Source organism: Podarcis cretensis (genome assembly GCF_951804945.1).
Source record: "Podarcis cretensis genome assembly, chromosome: 4".
NCBI lineage: Eukaryota > Metazoa > Chordata > Lepidosauria > Squamata > Lacertidae > Podarcis > Podarcis cretensis.
In genome coordinates this window covers 21,825,258-21,845,275 of record NC_137173.1, presented here as the reverse complement: position 1 = coordinate 21,845,275, position 20,018 = coordinate 21,825,258, and the positions used below count along the sequence as shown (strand labels likewise).

The following is a 20,018-nucleotide window of genomic DNA, read 5'->3' as shown; positions in this document are numbered from 1 at the left end:
TACCCCTGCTATTGTGACCCACTAGAGGTCAGGCGGAGAGCCAGAAGTGGATTTCCAACCAGCCATTTGAAGCCATGTTTCATAGCAATCATTTATATGGTTGATCTACCAATTAATTATCAAAGAGATAAAAAGTGCAACAAAGGTTAAAATAGAAAGCAAGCAAGTGGACCCACATTTGCTTTGGTTCATGCATGCTTCTGGCTTGTGAACCAAAAGTTGGCAATAGGAAATGTAGTCAGTAGACAAGAGAGAGAGAAATACCCAAACCAAGCATCTTCCTTTTAAGGTCTACTCATATGTGCAGAGCAATGTGGAAGCAACTGAGGAATTGGGAGCTCACCTGTTCCCTTCAGTGAGCTGAGAAACTGCAAGTCTCCTGCTTCTATGTTATATTATTTCTCTTTGGAGGAAGTGATTTGCAGAAACAATTGTTGGTTTGATTATCAGAAGCAAATACAACTTCTTGGAACACACTGACCTGAGTCATGGGGAGTTGATGTGAGCCTAGTGGGACATTTATATTCTCTGAGATTCTTGTCCGTTATTTGTGAATTATTCATCTCCCCTATCTATAGAGACAAGATTCAGGGTATGCTTAGCATTCCCACAACTACACCTATTGCGTGGACAGGCGGAGTCCCCAGATCCCGAGCGGTCCCCCCCCCCCCCGTCATGCGGAATAACGACTCAAGACAATGTGCTATGGGATTAAATTGGCCACAACTTTATTAAATTTCAAATGTGGGTAGACCTTGGCTCAGGCATTGGGCGTTCTCCCTCCCCAGTCCCCAGCCGGGGACCTAGGGAGCATCAGGGTTATCCAGTGTGGGGGGGGGGCAGGAAATGTTGCAAGTGCAGTTTGAAAGCAATATCTATGGTCCAACAGAAGCTTGAGTGGGTTGGGGGGACATGTGCCAATGAAACAATAATGTTAAATCCTGCAAATGACAACTTGGGTTCATAATTTAATCACACAAATGCATTTGTGACTTTGAGTAGTGGCACATTACAGGAATGTTTCTTTCATAGACACTCAAGTGAAATGGGTGAAGAAAAAGGTTTGCTTTTTCTCTCTCTCCCTGCCCTTTTCTGTTCTGGTGAACAGAATGCCATGAACTGATATTGCTGAAAGAATCATAAATCATAAATCATAAATCACGAAGCACAAAACACAAAACACAGGAAGCAGGGATTCACATTGGCAATACAAGTGAAAACCTATTACATTGCTTGTGCTTATTTCTTGTCCTTGATCAGAACAATGGTGCAGCAAATGAAGTATTGTGCCTTTGGAAGTAACAAATTCTAGATATGTGTGAGATGATGACGACTAGCTCCTGCACTTGGTACCTTCCACAGTCTATGACCACTGAAAATAAGGCTGGTTTTCACAGGAACTGGAAGAATTTTTCTTCCTTAATTACTGAGCCATACTATCCAGATAAGCATCATTCACATTTTGTACTTTAAGCAGCAAGAACAGAGCATCCAAGTACATTTCAATGAATAGCTAAGAATAAAATGTGTAGAAAGAAAAGTGAGTGAGGAAATTACAATAAAACCATGGACAGTCAAAGCTTCCCAAGACTTTGGGTATCATGGCTTATAGAGAGGAAACATGGAAAAGAATGTGTGGCAAAGGATACATCTAGATATAACTCAGCGGCATTGAATCAAAATAAGAAAGAAGTTCATTGAAATAAGCAGTATTTAGAACTTTGACGACATCTGACATGCTATCAAATAAAATAAAACTATAGCTTGGTTTCTGAGTTGCCCTTCTGCACTACAGTGGAGAGCTGTTCACAGGAAATTAAATCCAAGCCACGTCTGCAAATCAACGGGGGCTAATCCTTTCAGGATATTGATTTGAAGGGTAAGGGAATTTTGGCTTTAGTTAACATCTATTTTCAACATGGAATGGAAAATAAAAATGGGGGGGGGGAAATGTTCTCCTCTTTTGTTTTACACGTCCGGCCTACTTGTGGAAATGGAATCTCATTAGACTTGCAACTATGTAGTTGTAGACTTTAATTTGCACTCTTTCCTTGCTGGGGGCAGCAGGGATCTGCAGCTTATAAAAAATTAGAGGATAGGCTATCGCTCTGCAGTAGAGAATATGCACTGCATCCAGGAGGGGTCAATCTCCAGCATATCCAGTTAAAAACATATTAGCTGCCTGGGGAAAGATCTCAGACAAAAACTCCAAAGACCTACTGCTAGTCAGAATAGAAAGTATTGGAAATAAATGACACAGTATAAGGTAGTTGTTGAGGCTGCTGGCAGACTGGGGTAACAGCAAGAAGGCAGGTGTCAGGGACTGGCTGGGTGAAGAGGAGTAGTGGGAGACACTAGCTGGGGAACCTGCATGGGAAACCCCAGAGAAGGAAGGCTCAGAGCCAGGGGGTTGGTGGTGGAACTCTGAGGAGCAGTCAGAGGGAGAAGATTGGGAAGAGGGGCTTAATGCTAAAGGAGCAACAGGGTTTAGTAAGCAGGGAGAGCCAGTGGCCGGGAGCAGTTCAGAATCCGAGGCTGAAGCAGAGGAGGGAGGCAAAGAGCTTGCTGAAGAATCATGGGCATCTCCCTCTCCCAGAGGTGTAGGAAGGTCAGGTGGTACCCGGTGCGGAAAAATTCTCCCCCCCCCATTGATTCCCCCCCTTCAAAAATGGTTTTACGAACTGTCAGTTTGCAGATTTGGCTACTGTGTATTTGGACTTGTAACATTTGGAGCACTTTTAGACTTGCTACTTTGAAATACCAATTGGCACCTGTCAGAAACAATGTTTGGCTGTTAACACTAACTCTGCTAAACACTAGCTACTGAAGGTCTTTGGATATAAAATTTGACTTTATTGACTTTATTTGATTTGACCTTTTCTCTCAAGACATTTCAAACTCCCTCTAGAGGATTTTTGGATTTACAGCAGTGACATTATTTTACTTTCTCTTTCCTTTCCTCCTATATGATTGTTTACTCTTGGGCTGTGGTATTCTCATGGGAACAACTCAGCTTGACCTTGAATTTTAGATAAAATTGGAATGAGCGGCACAAGAAAAAGAGGAGCAAGAACTAGACAAACAACTTTAACCTCAGCCTTACAGACACGTAGATCATCTGTTCCTGCCCTGCCGGTAGCAGGGGAGGAAGAAATTGTATCTACTCTGCCGTTGGCAGGGGAAGAAGAAACTGAGCAGTTACAGCTGGAAGATATGGCCTCAGGAGCAACTGCTTCAATTTTAGAGAAAATTTATGAAAAACTGGAGTCTTTGGATAAAAGAGTAGAATCTCTGGACAAGAAAGCGGATGAACAAACAGCTAAAATTGATCAAAATACAGCTTGTCTAAATAAAATAACTGGACAGGTGGCACAGAACGTACAAGCAATTGGGCAGTTAACTGAGACCACTGAAGAGAACCGTAAACTGGCTGAGGCTACTAGCCAAAAAGTTGAAAATTTAGAACAAGAGGTAAAACCACTCTGTAAACAAGTTGGAGAACACCAGATGTATTTGTCTATGATAGAACTTCGGAACCGGGAAAATAATTTAAGGTTAAGGTCAATACCAGAAGCTGAAGAAAACTTAGCTGAGTTCCTGACCAAAGAATTTTCCAAGTTCTGGCCTATACAGGAAGAAAAGGACTTCAAAATTGTATCGGCTTTCAGACTTGGGAGATTTGTAAAGAAAGATAAGCCCAGAGACTGTTTGATAACTTTGAGATCGAAGGAGGAAAGGGACAAGATTTTGGGACTACACTACGGAAAGTCGCTGGACATTTTGGATAAAAGAGCTGAAATTTACAAAGATATCCCGAAACAACTGTTGGACCTTAGATCCGCCTATCTTGAATTGGCCAGACTGTTAAGGAGCAACTCAATCATCTTTAGGTGGGAATTCCCTCAGGGATTATCCTTCACTTTCAGAGGGAAGAAAGTCAAGATTAAAACACTTGAAGACAGAGACAAATTTTTGATTGCCCACGGGGAGGACCTTCAGAAAGGAATTGAAACACCTTTGGGGCCTGGAGCATCTGCTGTACCTTTTTCCTTGGAACCTGAAGATTTAGAGAAAAAGATACCACCCCTTGAGAAATAACAGATTTGTTCAGGATGTCTCTGCAACTGTTGAGTTGGAATATTAATGGGTGCAACTCTCCGGAAAAAAGGAGGAAGTTATTTCATATATTGAAAAAAGAACAATTGGACATTATTTGTTTGCAAGAAACACATGTGACAAGGCTCCATAGAAAAGTGCTAATAAATAAAAGATTAGGCCAAGAATTCATTTCATCGGACCGAGTGAAAAAAAGAGGAGTGGTGATCTATGCAAAGGAGAGCCTATCACCTAAACTTTTATTCAGAGATGAGCAAGGAAGAATTTTGGCAATTGAGATACAATATAAAGGAGAGAAGTTTTTGATACTAGGAATCTACGCACCAAATGAAGGGAAATCGGAATTTTATAAGAAGTTGCATGAGAGTGTCCTGGACTATCTGGACTTTGACAACATCATAATGATGGGAGATATGAATGGCATGGTATCAACTAACATGGATAAGTCACAAAATCAAAATCTTACAAAAGATGGCAGACTACCAAAGACCTTTTTTGAACTGACTGACAATTTGGACTTGATTGACATTTGGAGGACAAAGAACCCCTTAGGAAGAGCAGGAACATTCTTTTCTGAAGCCCAACTGACATGGACGAGAATCGACCAAATATGGATATCTAGAGGTCTGGCACCTAAGACCGGAAAGGTGGAAATCTGCCCAAAGACCTGCTCCGACCATAACGCTGTAAAGATGAACATGACACTACTACCAGCCGGCTCCTTTAGATGGAAGATGAATGACAATTTGTTTAGAGACCAGGAGATTACCAAGAAAGCTCAAAAAGTTTTGAAGGATTATTTTGAGATAAACCTGAGCACTACAGTGGAAAAAAGAATCATCTGGGATGCAAGTAAGGCCGTGATGAGAGGGTTCTTGATACAACAGAATGCGGTTAAAAAAAGGACACAAAATGAGAAAAAAGATAAGATTTTGGAGAAAATTAAAGAATTTGAGAAGAAGTTAAGATCTAATCCGAAGTCACAGCCGATTCTGAGAGAAATCAAACTCTATCAAGTACAGTATTCCAAATTGATAAACCAGGAAATAGAGTGGAAAGTCAAATTAATGAAACAAAGAACATTTGAATCGGCGAACAAATGTGGGAAACTGCTAGCATGGCAGTTGAAAAAGAGACAGAAACTAAATACAGTTACAAATTTAGAGATTGAAGGAAGAAACATTCAGAACCCGGTGGATATCAGAAAGAGTTTCCAGAGATATTTCAAAAAACTATACACTCAAGGGCCGCAAGATGAGAACGAGATAAAACAATTTTTGAAAAAGAACGGACTATCCAAACTGTCACAAGAAAACAGAGTAATCCTGAACTCCAAAATAACACGACAAGAGATTGAACAAGCCATTCAGAATATGCAATTGGGCAAATCTCCAGGGCCAGATGGGCTCACCTCCAAGTACTATAAGACATTGAAAGAATATTTGATTCAACCATTGTTGGAGGTTAGCAACGAAATTTTGGAGGGGAAGAAGGCGCCGGAATCGTGGAAAGAAGCCTTTATCACATTGATACCAAAATCGGAAACTGAAAAGACTCAACTCAAGAACTACCGCCCCATCTCTCTCCTAAATGTGGATTACAAAATATTCACAGACATTTTAGCAACTAGATTTAAAAAAGTTTTGAATCAGGTAATTCATAAAGATCAGGCAGGCTTTCTCCCAGGAAGACATTTGTTTGCAAATACAAGGAACATAATTGACATCTTGGAATTTTTGCAAACAAATATTAATACAAAAGCAGTTTTAATTTTTATAGATGCAGAGAAGGCCTTTGATAATATTTCTTGGAAATTTATGAAGGGAAATTTGGAAAGGATGGGGGTGGGACGGAGTTTTGGGAATGGGATTGACACGATTTATTCAGAACAAAAGGCTAAACTGATAGTTAACAATGTGATTACAGAAGAGTTCAAAATTGAAAAAGGAACACGACAAGGCTGCCCGATTTCCCCACTGTTATTTATTTCTGTCCTGGAGGTGCTCTTGAACATGATCAGAGGGGACCGGCTGGTGGAAGGTATTCAGGTCGGAGTGAAGCAATATAAACTTAAAGCATTTGCAGATGACCTAGTTTTGACCCTTCAGGAGCCAGAATCTAGTACGAAAAAAGTATTATAACTGATTCAAGAGTTTGGTCGGGTAGCGGGATTTAAGTTAAACAAACAGAAAACCAAGGTATTGGGGAAAAATTTGACAGTTACAGAGTCAGAACGGTTTCAGAAAGAGACAGAGTTGAACGTGGTTAAAAAAGTAAAATACCTAAGGGTAAATATAACAGCAAAAAATCTGAGTCTATTTAAAGATAATTATGAGAAATGCTGGGCAGAAATTAAGAGAGACTTAGAGAGAGTTGGACAAGATTGAAACTTTCCTTGTTAGGCCGAATTGCTGCTGTAAAGATGAATGTATTGCCGAAAATGCTTTTTTTATTTCAAACATTACAGATTATGGACAAAACAGAGTGTTTCCGGAAGTGGCAGAGAGACATTTCTAAATTTGTCTGGCAGGGCAAAAAGCCCAGAATTAAGTTTAAGATATTAACAGACGCGAAAGAAAGAGGGGGCTTTGCCCTGCCAGATTTAAGGCTGTATTATGAATCAGCAGCTTTCTGCTGGTTGAAAGATTGGCTGCTGCTCGAGGACACTGATGTACTAGATTTGGAAGGTTTTGACAATGCGTTTGGTTGGCATGCATATTTATGGTATGACAAGGTTAAGATTAATAAGAATTTCAAGAACCATATTGTCAGAAAAGCATTGTTTAATGTCTGGACAAAATACAAAGACTTATTGGAAAATAAAACTCCAAGGTGGCTTTCACCATTGGAAGCTAAGGCCCGGAAAAGACTCAATATGGAGGCCAAATGGCCGAAGTATTGGGAAATATTAGAAAAAGATGGAGATAACTGGAAATTGCAGAGTCAGGAGAAAATGAAAGACAAAGTGCGAGATTGGTTACATTATGCTCAGATTAAAGAAGTTTTTAAACTTGATAAAAAGTTAGGATTCCAGGTGGAAAAATCGAAGTTAGAAACAGAACTGTTAGAACCTAAGACTAAGGTACTTTCAAGAATGTATAACTTGCTGCTAAAATGGAACACACAAGATGAAATGGGTAAATCGGCTATGATAAAGTGGGCACAGGACATTGGGTATAATATTATGTTTGAGGACTGGGAAAAGTTGTGGACTACCGGGTTGAATTTCACTGCATGTAATGCTTTGAAAGAAAATGTAATGAAAATGATATATAGATGGTACATGACCCCAGTCAAACTTGCAAAAATATACCACTTGTCTGATAATAAGTGTTGGAAATGTAAGGAAAATGAAGGAACGTTCTTTCACCTTTGGTGGACCTGCCCTAAAGTGAAGGCTTTCTGGGAAATGATATATAATGAGCTGAAAAAGGTATTTAAGTATACCTTCCTTAAGAAACCAGAGGCCTTCCTTTTGGGTATTGTTGGCCAAGGGGTGTTAAAGAAGGATCGAACATTTTTTATGTATGCAACAACAGCACTAAGGATACTCGTTGCTAAGTATTGGAAAACTCAAGATTTACCCACACTGGAAGAGTGGCAGATGCAACTGATAGACTATATGGAATTGGCCGAGATGACTGGCAGAATTCAAGACCTGGGAGAGGAAACGGTGGAAGAAGATTGGAAGAAATTTAAGGACTATTTACAAAAACATTGTAAACTGTATGAATGTTAAGGAGGATGCTTGATCACAAACAATTTGGCACCATTGAATTAGATGAAGTGAATTATGAAGATAAGTTAAATTTATGAAAAAATTAATTTTTAGATAATGACTAGGTTAAATTAAATGTTTTCAAAAGTGAAATGAATATATCTAAAATTCAAGATATAATATTGGAAAATTAGATTTTAAGGTGGGGACAAGGTGATAAATTGCTGGATAAATTCTTTTCTATATTTTGGAACGTAGGAGCGGGAGATGTGAGGAAGTCCAAAGAGGATATGAAAATATGTTATAAAATGGGATATTCTTGTATGTATTGCTTTTTGTGTTGTAATTAAAAAATCTTTAATAAATATTATATAAAAAACAAAAAAAAAATGGTTTTACGTTATTTCATATTTTCTTACAAAGGAATATTAATAAGTAGTAGTAGTAGTAGTAGTAATAATAATAATAATAATAATAATAATAATAATTATAAACTTTATTTATATCCCACCCTCCCCGGCCAAAGTCGGACTCAGGGCGGCTAACATCAGATACATAACATTGGTAAAAAAAAAAAAATCAAACAATAATTAAATTACCTCCTTAAAACATGTCAAAATCAAATTAAAGTCTAATTAGATGGCTTTCCGCAGGGTTAGGGTTGGGAACAGTAAGTGCTCCACTGAATTGAAATTTCCGCCTTCACGACACAGGAAAACGGCCAAGTAAACAGCTATTTCCGTGGAGGAGGATCAAGATATTAACTGATATGCATGAAATTTCATATATAGCTATATAATCCCTAGTGCAGTAAGATAAGACCTTTGGAGCAGGCATTTTCAAAAAAGAAGTTTTTTATCAACCGCCCTAGTAGGGCAGTAATTGTTCCTTGATAATTTATCACACCCCTCCATGATGGAACCTGGAGCAGACGGCCCTCCCCACCCCCCTTCCTACACTCCTGCCCTCTCCTACTGTGATTAGCTCCCCTCCCCACTGGTCCCCAAGAACACTCATGATGATGAGGGCAAAAGAACAGTGACCAGAGGTGAGCAGGAGTAGTTTGAGACTGCTTGGGCAACACTCAGGGATGGAGACTTAGAGCAATGCAGAGGGAGAGGAGCAAGACCTGCTGGGAGCAAGGACTTCTTAGGAGCAAGATCTGCTGGGAAGTGTTGCTGAGTTGTATGCAGCTACCCTTAGTGTTGATATAAGAAAAAGCAACATTGCATAGAACTGAACAATAATGTGAATTCGACTCATAAACATATTATCCCTTGAGCACAGGCAGGCACTAATAGCATGCTTCTTCCCTCAGAAATCCAACCTGACAGACTGAATTACAAATGGAAGCAGAAAAGAAACTCGTCTTACTGCTATTGCAAGGTTCTTTCCCCCCAAAACTCTGCCTGATGGGGGGGGGGGGAGGAGGAAGGAACTAGTTCCTTGAAATACTCTAACACACTTTTTCAGGTGATTATATTTTGGGCCTGCAGCAAGCATATCACTGCAAAGTGGTTGTCTGACCTTGGACTCTTTAAGCTTTCTACCTTCCTTTCTGTTTCTTTGTACCTCTAAGTTATCATGCTTGTGAAAAAAACAATTGTTGCAAAAAGCAAAATGAAAACAGAAGACCCCCCCCCATGGCAATTAGAAGATGAGATCATCAGGTTGGATTCAGACTTAGTCATGCTTTATTGAAATGAATAAGTCCCGCTGGGGCCTACTCTGAGTATGACTAGGCCGGATCCAACCAGTCAATGGGCTTGGTTACCATGCCACAGGCTGAAAATCATGAATGAACTAAAGAGCAGAGAACAGCTTGGAAGACTGGACTGGCACAAACCTTTCGAGGGCCATTGCTCTTCAGTTCAAACACGTCCATTGAATAGTTGACTCGGCGGCCATAGTGGTCAAACTGAACATTTCCCGTGAGTCCTTGTATTCGAACCTTGAGACAGGAAATAAATCAAGTTGGTAAAAAGCATGGATGTTTTGCAGTGTCTTTATGTGTGCGATAGGACACTCCGTTGTGTAACCTCACTGCAACATTGTGCACCAGCTGCAGCTTCTGGGTCAAAAGGAAACGTCACATACAGGACACTACAGAATCCAGTGTAGAAGCTGCCAGTTCATGGGCCACATTGGCCAGGCTTTCCTGGTCCAGGAATGGGCACATTCAAATGTGGAACATTTGAAAGAAGCCTGATGTAGTTAGTAGCTTTCCGAAAGAGTAAATGTATACCTTTCAAGTGGTAATCTTCCTTTGTCCTGCATTTTCATTGTTACCCAAATTGCAATAAATTCTAACCATGTGCACATAGGCAGAGAGCTGCCTGCAGTGACTTCCTTTCAGTGTCTCTATAGTATGCTCATTTGCGTTTGCAAATGGTTTAAAAATTCACTGTAGGCTCCCTTGCCCTCTTGCTCCTTCCTCTAATCCAGAGGAGGAGAGCTTTAGGCCCAGGGAACAAATGTGGCCCTCCTGGATATCTGGTCCTCAGGAATCTCCCCAGACCACTTCCCTCAGCAGCCATGCTCCACACCACCAAGTGCTTTTGCCTGTGTGGTGTGTGTCTTTGATCTGCAATAATACTTCTTGTATGCCCGGATGCACAAATGTGTTTTGTATGTGTGTATATGTGTAGAAACCTGGAATGTTGCCTCTTGCACAAAGGGTAAGAGCAGCATCTGCCTATACCTGCCACAGGTGTGTGGTCCCAGAAATGTTACCTGTGAGGAAGTGTATCCCCCAGGATGCAAAGGGTTTATTTCCTCTCCTCTACTGCAACTGCCCCTCCGTGAAAAGAGAGGCTAATTTATCTTGATAGAGATTTGAAGAAGAAGAAGAAGAGGAGGAGGAGGAGGAGTTTGGACTTGATATTCCACCTTTCACTCCCCTTAAGGAGTCTCAAAGCGGCTAACATTCTCCTTTCCCTCCCTTCCCCACAACAAACACTCTTTGAGGTGAGTGAGGCTGAGAGACTTCAGAGAAGTGTGACTAGCCCAAGGTCACCCAGCAGCTGCATGTGGAGGAGCGGGGAAGCGAACCTGGTTCACCAGATTATGAGTCCACCGCTCTTATCCACTACACCACACTGGCTCTCTTAAAAATTTGAAAATTTTAAGCCTTTTTTTTCCCATCACGAATGCAGAGCCCTGACATCAGGGAAAAATATTTCCTTTTAAATGAAATAAGGAAAGTGAAAGATGCCTTTCTTTTTGCAAGTTACACTGAGCTAACAAACCAAAACACCTTTTGAGGTCACATAAATATGCTTGGTGTGCAGGACTGCAAAAGTTCAAACAGCTCTTAAGACAATTTTTTAAAAAATGTTTTGTTTTATGAGTGTGATGTGAAATGCGGGGGTTTGAATCATTGGTTCATATTCTTTCACCAAAAACGTTGGAAAAGGAAATATAAGCAGGCTTTCCATTCTGCCCAAATATTTAAAACCCTCAGCCAGTTACAGTAGCTTAGAGCTGCCCACCTGAAATAAACAAAAAGGAAACAATCTCAATAATGCATCAACTGCTAGTCGCTTAAGAGGTTTATGATGTTTCCCAATATCCATACAATGACTTCAAAAAAAGCATCTGGGTTTAAGTCTTTGCAAGAACCACACCTGTTTCAATGTTCTCTCCATGTCAATCCCTTGGCTCCATGGTGCAGCCGGGTTTGCAAGACAATCCCCTGCGTTCCCCCTCCTAGAAATGTCAATTTTCTGCCTTCGAAGGTTACGGAACGTCTCAGCCATCACAAGCACTCCATCGTAGGTTAGAGCAGAGGTATACTAAGAAAATGTAGAGATTGGGCATCAGTCTTAACAGTTTTGTTTGGTAAGGAAACTGGTTCCACATTAAGAATATATCTATGAACAACTTTTCTCTTTCTCTAATGGAGGTTGAAGCTGAGTAGAATGGTTTTGTGGACTAGAGTTTGTGCCCAAAAGCAACTCTTATTCTTAAATAACTTTATTTCAAATAGCAATAGTTGCTGCAGTTGCTAACAATAACTGGGGCACCTTTTTAATAGAGCAAAAGGTTTTTAATTTACTGCTTGAACAGAAACTAAACCAAAGGGAGTCAATTTGGTGCCTTCCAGATGATGTTGCAGGACTACAACTCTCATCAGTCCCAGACAGCATGGCTGATGGACAGGGACAATAGGAATGGCAAGCCAACAAAAACTAGAGGGCACCACGTTGGATATCCCTGAACTGAACCCTGCAAAGATCGACCCAAATTATTTTAACACCATGCCAGGAGATGGTTAACATTGACAATAGCTGCAGTGATATTTTTTTAAAAGGTATGGCAAGTATGCATAGTTTAAGTTAACCTATTTGAGCAGTCATTTCAGATATGTTGCAGACAAGTACCTTAGGAGGAGTCTCTGACCCTGGGTATTCTCTCTGGTCCAGTTTCTTCCACCGTTGCATGAGTTTAGCAACCATAGGCGTATTAAAATCCACCAGCTGAAACCCTGTGACATTGGCTCCTCCATGCATAAATCTGTCCAAAGAAATATCCTTGAATCCCTGCAAAAAATCAATTAACGCAACACAAATTGAAAATTCTCCACACACTTTAAGTACATAAACAGCCACAAATTAAATCACGTATGTGTGTGTGTGTGTGTATATATATATATATATATATATATATATATATATATATATTCCACATGAACAAGGACTTAAATTAGAATCATAGAATTGGTTGTGACCCCAAACGTCAATGTCCAATCCCTGCAAATGCAGGAAACTTACTACTGTAGCATCCCTGATATGTGGCCATCCAGCTTTCACTTAAAACATCCAATGAAGACTCCATCACCTTCTGGAGCAGTTTGTTCCATGACTGAATGGTTCATGGTGTCATTAAGTTATTCCATATGCTTAATCATTTTTTCTTGTTGTTTGGAACTACAGCTTCAGGTCCATCAGTTTGCTCCATGTGACAGCCTTGCAAATATTTGAAGGTGGCTAGGTGGCGCTGTGGGTTAAAGCCTCAGCGCCTAGGGCTTGCCGATCGTCAGGTCGGCGGTTCGAATCCCTGCGGCGGGGTGCGCTCCCGCTGCTCGGTCCCAGCGCCTGCCAACCTAGCAGTTCGAAAGCACCTCCGGGTGCAAGTAGATAAATAGGGACCGCTTACCAGCGGGAAGGTAAACGGCGTTTCCGTGTGCGGCTCTGGCTCTGGCCCTGGCTCTGGCCAGAGCAGCGATGTCACGCTGGCCACGTGACCCGGAAGTGTCTCCGGACAGCGCTGGCCCCTGGCCTCTTAAGTGAGATGGGCGCACAACCCCAGAGTCTGTCAAGACTGGCCCGTACGGGCAGGGGTACCTTTACCTTTACCTATCATATAAACACTTAATTCTCTCTTCTCTCTGCTCCTTGGGCCTTTCCACATAGGACATGCACCCCAGGCCCTTCACCATCTTTGTTGCTTTACTCTAAGTCAGTTCTAGTTTGTCAATATCCTTCTTGAATTGCAGTATCCAAAAGTGCTTCAAATAAAGCCTGAGCAAAGCAGAATACACTAGCACCATTACTTCTTTTGATCGGGACATTATATTTCTCTTGATGAGAGTTACATTAGCTTTTATAGTGACTGGATCATATTTAGTTATTCGTCAGCTAAACCCCCTAGGCCTAGATCCTTTTCACATGACCTGCCAGCTAAACCCCAGTGCTTGCTATTACAATACAGTGGTACCTCTGGTTACATACGCTTCATTCAGGTTACAGACTCCACTAACCCAGAAATAGTGCTTCAGGTTAAGAACTTTGCTTCAGGATAAGAACAGAAATCGTGCTCTGGCTGTGCGGCAGCAGCAGGAGGCCCCATTAGCTAAAGTGGTGCTTCAGGTTAAGAATAGTTTCAGCTTAAGTACGGACCTCTGGAACGAATTAAGTACTTAACCCGAGGTACCACTGTATACTTTAAACAAAATACATGTACTTAAGAATGAAATCTATTGCAACAAAAACTAAGTCCTTCAGTACCAGCTACTGTGGCTGCACAGTGCAGCACTACAGATCTCTTCCCCATTCCGGATGATGAGTCAAACATGTTCCAACTAAATTTTAACCAGGATTGCCCTGTAACTTCCAGTTCAAAGTCAATAGCAAGATATTTGGCTCAAAAGACTTATTGGTGCCTGCACTTAAGAGTAATCCCACCAGGGTGAAATAAATAACTGTGGAAACAATTGCATTTTCCTAGTGAATATTTTTCTGCAACTGGAGTACTTGGAAGTCTTTGCAGAAGAATCTGATATTTCTGTATGTATGTGCAGAATGAAGAAACGGCTGTGGTTTGCTGTTATGTCATCTTGTTATGGTTGGAATGCTGTTTTTTGTTACTTCTTGTCTTTGGACTGAATTCTGTAATCATCGTAACTAAGAACAATAGGATTGTGCCAGAGTACATTTATTTATGTACGTATTTGCTACATTTGCGCCTCACCTTTCTTCCAATACACTCAAGGTGATTTACAATTTAAAACAATAGCATACAACCTAAATAGAGATAAACTTGAGCCGAAAAGGGAGTGCAAAGAGAAAAGGAAAAGAAGCAAATTCAGATACCAATTAATATATAATGTTACCTAATTAGGGACGCGGGTGGCACTGTGGGTTAAACCACAGAGCCTAGGACTTGCCGATCAGAAGGTCGGCGGTTCGGATCCCTACGATGGGGTGAGCTCCCGTTCAGTCCCTGCTCCTGCCAACCTAGCAGTTTGAAAGCACCTCAAAGTGCAAGTAGATAAATAGGTATCGCTCCGGTGGGAAGGTAAATTGCGTTTCCGTGCGCTGCTCTGGTTCACCAGAAGTGGCTTAGTCATGCTGGTCACATGCTGGTCACATGACCCGGAAGCTGTACGCTGGCTCCCTCGGCCAATAAAGCGAGATGAGCGCCGCAACCCCAGAGTTGGCCATGACTGGACCTAATGGTCAGGGTTCTCTTTACCTTTAATTGTTACAATGAGCTAGTCACCTTTGATGCAACCATGTTTGTGTGTGTGCGCACGTGCTAATGGGGACAATTCTAGTAGGTGAGTAGTCATACGGTTTCAACCAAGCCTTGCTGTATCAACTCTCCCTCAGTTGCTTTAACCCAGGAGCAAACCTATGTGTGAGAGATATTTTGATCTCCAATGAGCCAACCCTATCTCCCTCTTTTTGACTGCACAATCTCAATTTAATAAGGCCATGAAGGATTTTGCCAGACAAGCATGTAGTTAATTCATAAAAAAATGTTCTTACCAGGTTTGCAAGGATGTAATGATAGTTTTTAACATGCTTTCCAACACTCACAATCTGTAGGAAGAAGGAAAGAAAGAGAACAATGGATACGGCATTACTTCAAACAGTGGGTATCGCTTATGACATATAATTTGGGTAATATAATGCTGAGATTGTTTTACCTCTTCATCAACATTACAAAGGTACCTAACAATTTCAGTGCCTAGATGTTCAAAAAGAGCTCAAATAATCCCAAATGTGAATTAAATTTCTGCCACGTTTCTGTGTTTTTCACTCTCTGTTTCACTAGCCTTGTGAAGGCTACCTTGGCAGGATCAGTTTGCAACTAGTTACAGAAGTGCAGGTTGAAAAAGCAATCAAAGGAGTATAGCAGCAAATGTCCAGGTTTATCCTAAAGCAAGATCAGTCAAAGTTCCTCAAAATCAGAGCAGACAGATCTATAGAGAAAGTCAGAGTTCCTTATAAATGAAGATATGCCAGAGAATTTATTGTACAAGCCATCAACTTCCCTCATTCCACCCAATCAATGAGATGAAACCACCATATCAAAACCATATAAACATGGGCATGTGAATTCAAATCTGGATCATCCATTGAGTTGCCATCTGCCCAGCAGACACTTTTGTATTTTGCACCTTTCTATTTTATTACATCTTAACTTCTGCTTTAACTACGGTTAATTTTTTCTGCTGCTCTGTTTTTTCCTGCTGTTTTGTGTATCTTAATGGTTTTAAAAACTTTTTTTGTAAACTGCCTTGAGAGTTTTCTAAGTCAAAAGGCAAGGTATGCATTCCTTACATACAGGAATAAATTAATACGGAGCCCTCAAAACAAAACAACTCTTTCCTTTAAGTATTGTTAGATGCCACCCGCAATCTATGAGTGGTTTCGTTTTGGAAATAAGGCACAGCGAGACTATGGTGTCTTTAGGATATATGGTTTATTTACACATATATACAACATGAGCCTATGATGTAGGGGCTCACAGCATTATCACATCAAGAGGGTCTTGCTTCTCCTGTATCTGCAACCTTGGATTCAGACTGACTTCAGCCATGGCTCTGACACTCAGCAGCTTGCTGACTTTTACAGACTGCAACCTCTTTTCTCTTTGTCATCTCCCAGCCAATTCTAAAGACTCTCCTTCCAAAACTCTTTTTTGTTTTCCAGACTACCTCAGAGCTAGAGGATGGGCTTCACCAAACTGCCATCTGGCACTGACTTTGCCTTCTTAATGGTTTTTCTAAATGGGTCATTACCTTCCCTTTGTCTTTCTTAATGGCTCATCTCCCAGGCAATTACCAGGCTGGCTTGCCTATTGCAGCAATTGAATCTGTGCTGAATCCAGGCATTAGAAGGGGGGATTCCAGGCATTCCACCTACCTTCAGAGAACTCATCAGTCTGCCATTTTGTAGAGACAGTTAAACACCTGTTGAAACATACTGCCTCCCATAACAAATGACAATGTTGCTGAGGCCTCCCCTGTATGACTGTGTGACATATCCACTGCCTAGATAAAAAGAACAGTGCCTCACTGTGCTATAAATTTGTAAGGGGCACGGGGGCTTTTCACAAGTAGAAGGTTGAGACTAGAGTGGCAATATTGCGGCAGGAACAGCAACAATATAAACATGGAAAGAGATGAGATTTCTATGGAGCACCTGAAGCAAGTATAAATCTTTCACACAGTATTTTAAAAGCCTTTAAGGGAGACAAACAAAGATGATTCACTGAGTGCAGGCGAACATTCAGTACCAATGCAGTAGCGCTGAAGTTAGCCTTTGGAGAAAGACTTTGCAATACAACAGTTTTTACGGGTTGATTGAAGGAGGCAGCTGGCATTGAGGTGCCTGTTGATAGTTTTCATTCCAAGATAAAAAGCAGAAGCCCTAGCCAGGATACAACTGGCAGGGCATTCATAACTGGAAGACAGTAACTCTCCCTGCCACCCCACCAAATGTAGAGGCAGGCTGGAGTGTTACATCTACAAAGAAAGCACCTAGTTATATGGGAAAGGGGAGATATAAAGGACATATGAAAAAGCATTAACAAGTATCATTTCAGCAAGTTTCCTGTAAAAGTGTGGGTTGCACTGGCTATCACTGGGCTGATGCACATCTCCAAAGCTCCTCTCAGGTGGGGTGATGCCCTGTTGGGAGATGCTCTGAGGAAGAATGCTTTTGTACACGGTTCCTGATTGTTCTTTTCCCCATGGGTTTAGGCAGATGGCTTTTTACAAAATTCTCATTTATGTAACTGAAATCTCAGCTATCACTATTTTATCCTAGATATGCTTGTTGACTATTATATTTGGATATGTGCATGCACATTTCATTACGGCTTTCTCTTCCTATTTTAACGAAGGGTTTTTGTTTTTTTAAAATGTGAACATCAACTATGAGGCCTTTAAGTCACTGCTGTTGGAACCACTGTTAAGCCTGCAGATGTTTTAAACATCAAACATAATAATCCTTCTCATTAGAGTTCTTTAGGGCGAGTTATAATGTAAGTTTATTGTTCCATCCAAAGGCTAGAACAAACAGCAATATTTTGGCACCATAAAGGCTAACAAATATTTTGTGATATGAGCTTTTCTAAGCAACAGCCTGCTCCATAGGATTGTCAATCAATCAGAAAAAGCACACACTTGTTTTCTTTAAAGCCAGTTACTAGAAAAGCAAGAGGCAAAGATTTTGCCTTCGTCCCTCTCTTTTATTTTTGGACATAGACATATTGCTGAGCTCTGCCTCTGCACTTGCCCAAGCATTATAAATATTTGCCACTTTACATGCAAATGATCATACACTAGTATCGAAAGTGCTTCACATGCATTAATCCTTGCAACATTCTATAAAGCTTGGGTAAGGATTATTTCCCCCACGTTGCAGTGTGTATGTGTGGATCGGGGGGCGGAGGAAGGATGGAGAAAGAGAGAGAGTTGCTTGCTTAAAGCTGCCCAGTGAGGTCACGGCAAAGACAGGATTCAAACTGGGAACTTCCTCATTTGTAGTTCAATCTTTTAACCATTATGCTCAATCAGGGTCAAGGCATAACTAAGTTGTGTTCAGCAATCCTACATTTTTGCTTAAGAATATTAAGGTTGATTCATCTAGTGCATCATGACTGGCAAAAAACAAAACAAAACAAAAAACACTGTTGGACCACAAAGAATTTAGCAACAAGTTAGAGGGATGGATTCAACACCGTGCTATGATGAACATCCTTTTTTGCAGAAGCACTACAGCCTGTCAGACAGAATGATCCTCCTTTCCTTCCCCCTTGTGCTGTTTGTGCAGTTCTCCTGACCCCCATCCCGAGTTAATTTTTAGGAGGTGCAGGGGGGCGTGGGGAGAGGTAGGGGGAAGCGTTGCTGTGCAAGCAGAAGTCCTTGTGCAAGGCTTCCATAGGTGGGGTTCATTAGGTTAATCCCACCCTAAAATGTTTATTATGGCATAAACCAGTACAGTGGTACCTCGGGTTACAGATGCATCAGGTTACAGACTCCGCTAGCCCAGAAACTTGGGTTAAGAAGTTTGCTTCAGGGTGAGAACAGAAATTGTGCTCCAGCGGCAGCAGGAGGCCCCATTAGCTAAAGTGGTGCTTCAGATTAAGAACAGTTTCAGGTTAAGAACCGACCTCCGGAACGAACGAAGTACTTAACCCGAGGTAACATTGTAATAAAGAAACTGTATCCACCCCTGTATCATGCCTCTCTATCTGGCTCTTGTTAATCTTCCCAGGCTATACCCTGTCCCTAACCACAGTCTCTCTAGCCAAGCCACATCCCCTACCAGTCTTGCCTTCCACCCTTTGTGTTTTGCCTAGCATGTAGACCTGGAAGGCTGCCCAGAAGGGAATTCCTTTGGTCTGAAAAAGGTTCCCCATACCTTTGCATGGACCATGGACCACTTAGCTACCTTCTGCCCAACCATACTCTATGATTCTTTGCTCCCCCACCAAACTGATCATGTTCTTTCTCTTGGGGCCATTGGCTATACATTGCAGGCAGCAATGGATTGGAGTACTGATGTTGATCTGTGGCCAACAGAGTTGGAAGGACTTGCCATTCCAGTATTTTTTGCAGGACATTTTTGGGAAGACATTGCATTAATCGATCCTCGGGCCCATTATCTCAATTATTGTCTGTAACTTCTTTTGTTACAAACAGTCATTCTTCTAGGAAAATACAGCTAGGAGGGATGTTCTTTGTGTGTTTTTCCATTAGGCACATGCATACAACATTACATAAAGAAGTTACCAGTCAAATCTGAGTTTTAATAGGAAAGCTTTTTAGATTAACAGGGTTTTTCACCTCTCTACAATAGAGCATCAAATATTTGTGCAAAGCAGATGGATCCCTTAACATTCATTTCCACTTATACTTTCAATTCAGAATCTGTGGGTTGTTTTCATTATGCGTAAATGGAGACAAAATGAAAGGTCCACTAAGTAATTATTGATAATTTTGTGTGTAGCTATATTGGGGCAGAAGAGTGGGAGTTAATTAATTTATAGCTGCTATCACGTCATCTATGGAGCTGATTAGCAAAGAAGTAAGTCTATTTTCAAAAATCAGATGGTCATTTCTATGGGAACAGACCTACGCCCAGTTAGGTCCCATTTGGTTCATATAAGCATGCAAGCTTTTGAAACGGATCAGGATCAGTGATTCTCTGCAAGGGAATTGGGAAATTCAGGGGCAGAGGAGCAGAATTTTGGTAAGGTGGAACAGCTGAGAAGGCACCTTCTTAAGTGTGGCAAAAGTTTGTATGACAAAATGCAGCAAAACTGCTAAAACATCACATTACACCAAGAGGTCAGACACCTACTTCCCTGACAGGTGGTACGCAGATGGACACTGCCAGGTGGGCTGCTGAAAAACATTTTTTAAAAACCAAGAACACAGACAGCA

At 41.1% G+C, this 20,018-nt stretch overlaps 1 protein-coding gene across 6 annotated transcripts in view; it reads right to left on the bottom strand.

Annotated features, from left to right (window-relative positions):
• The window catches only part of GRIA4 (glutamate ionotropic receptor AMPA type subunit 4), a 228,787-nt gene that overhangs the window by 49,889 nt on the left and 158,880 nt on the right, over positions 1-20,018 (bottom strand). For all 6 annotated transcript variants that reach the window (XR_013838248.1, XM_079973539.1, XM_079973540.1 and 3 more), the window contains exons 5-8: positions 15,106-15,159; positions 12,217-12,375; positions 11,461-11,628; positions 9,681-9,785 (exon numbers count right to left, since the gene is read on the bottom strand). Coding sequence is in view for 5 of the 6 variants with exons in the window: in XM_079973539.1 (XP_079829665.1) it covers positions 9,681-9,785; positions 11,461-11,628; positions 12,217-12,375; positions 15,106-15,159 (486 nt within the window). In the remaining variant the exon portion in view is untranslated. The remainder of the gene's footprint in view (positions 1-9,680; positions 9,786-11,460; positions 11,629-12,216; positions 12,376-15,105; positions 15,160-20,018) is intronic.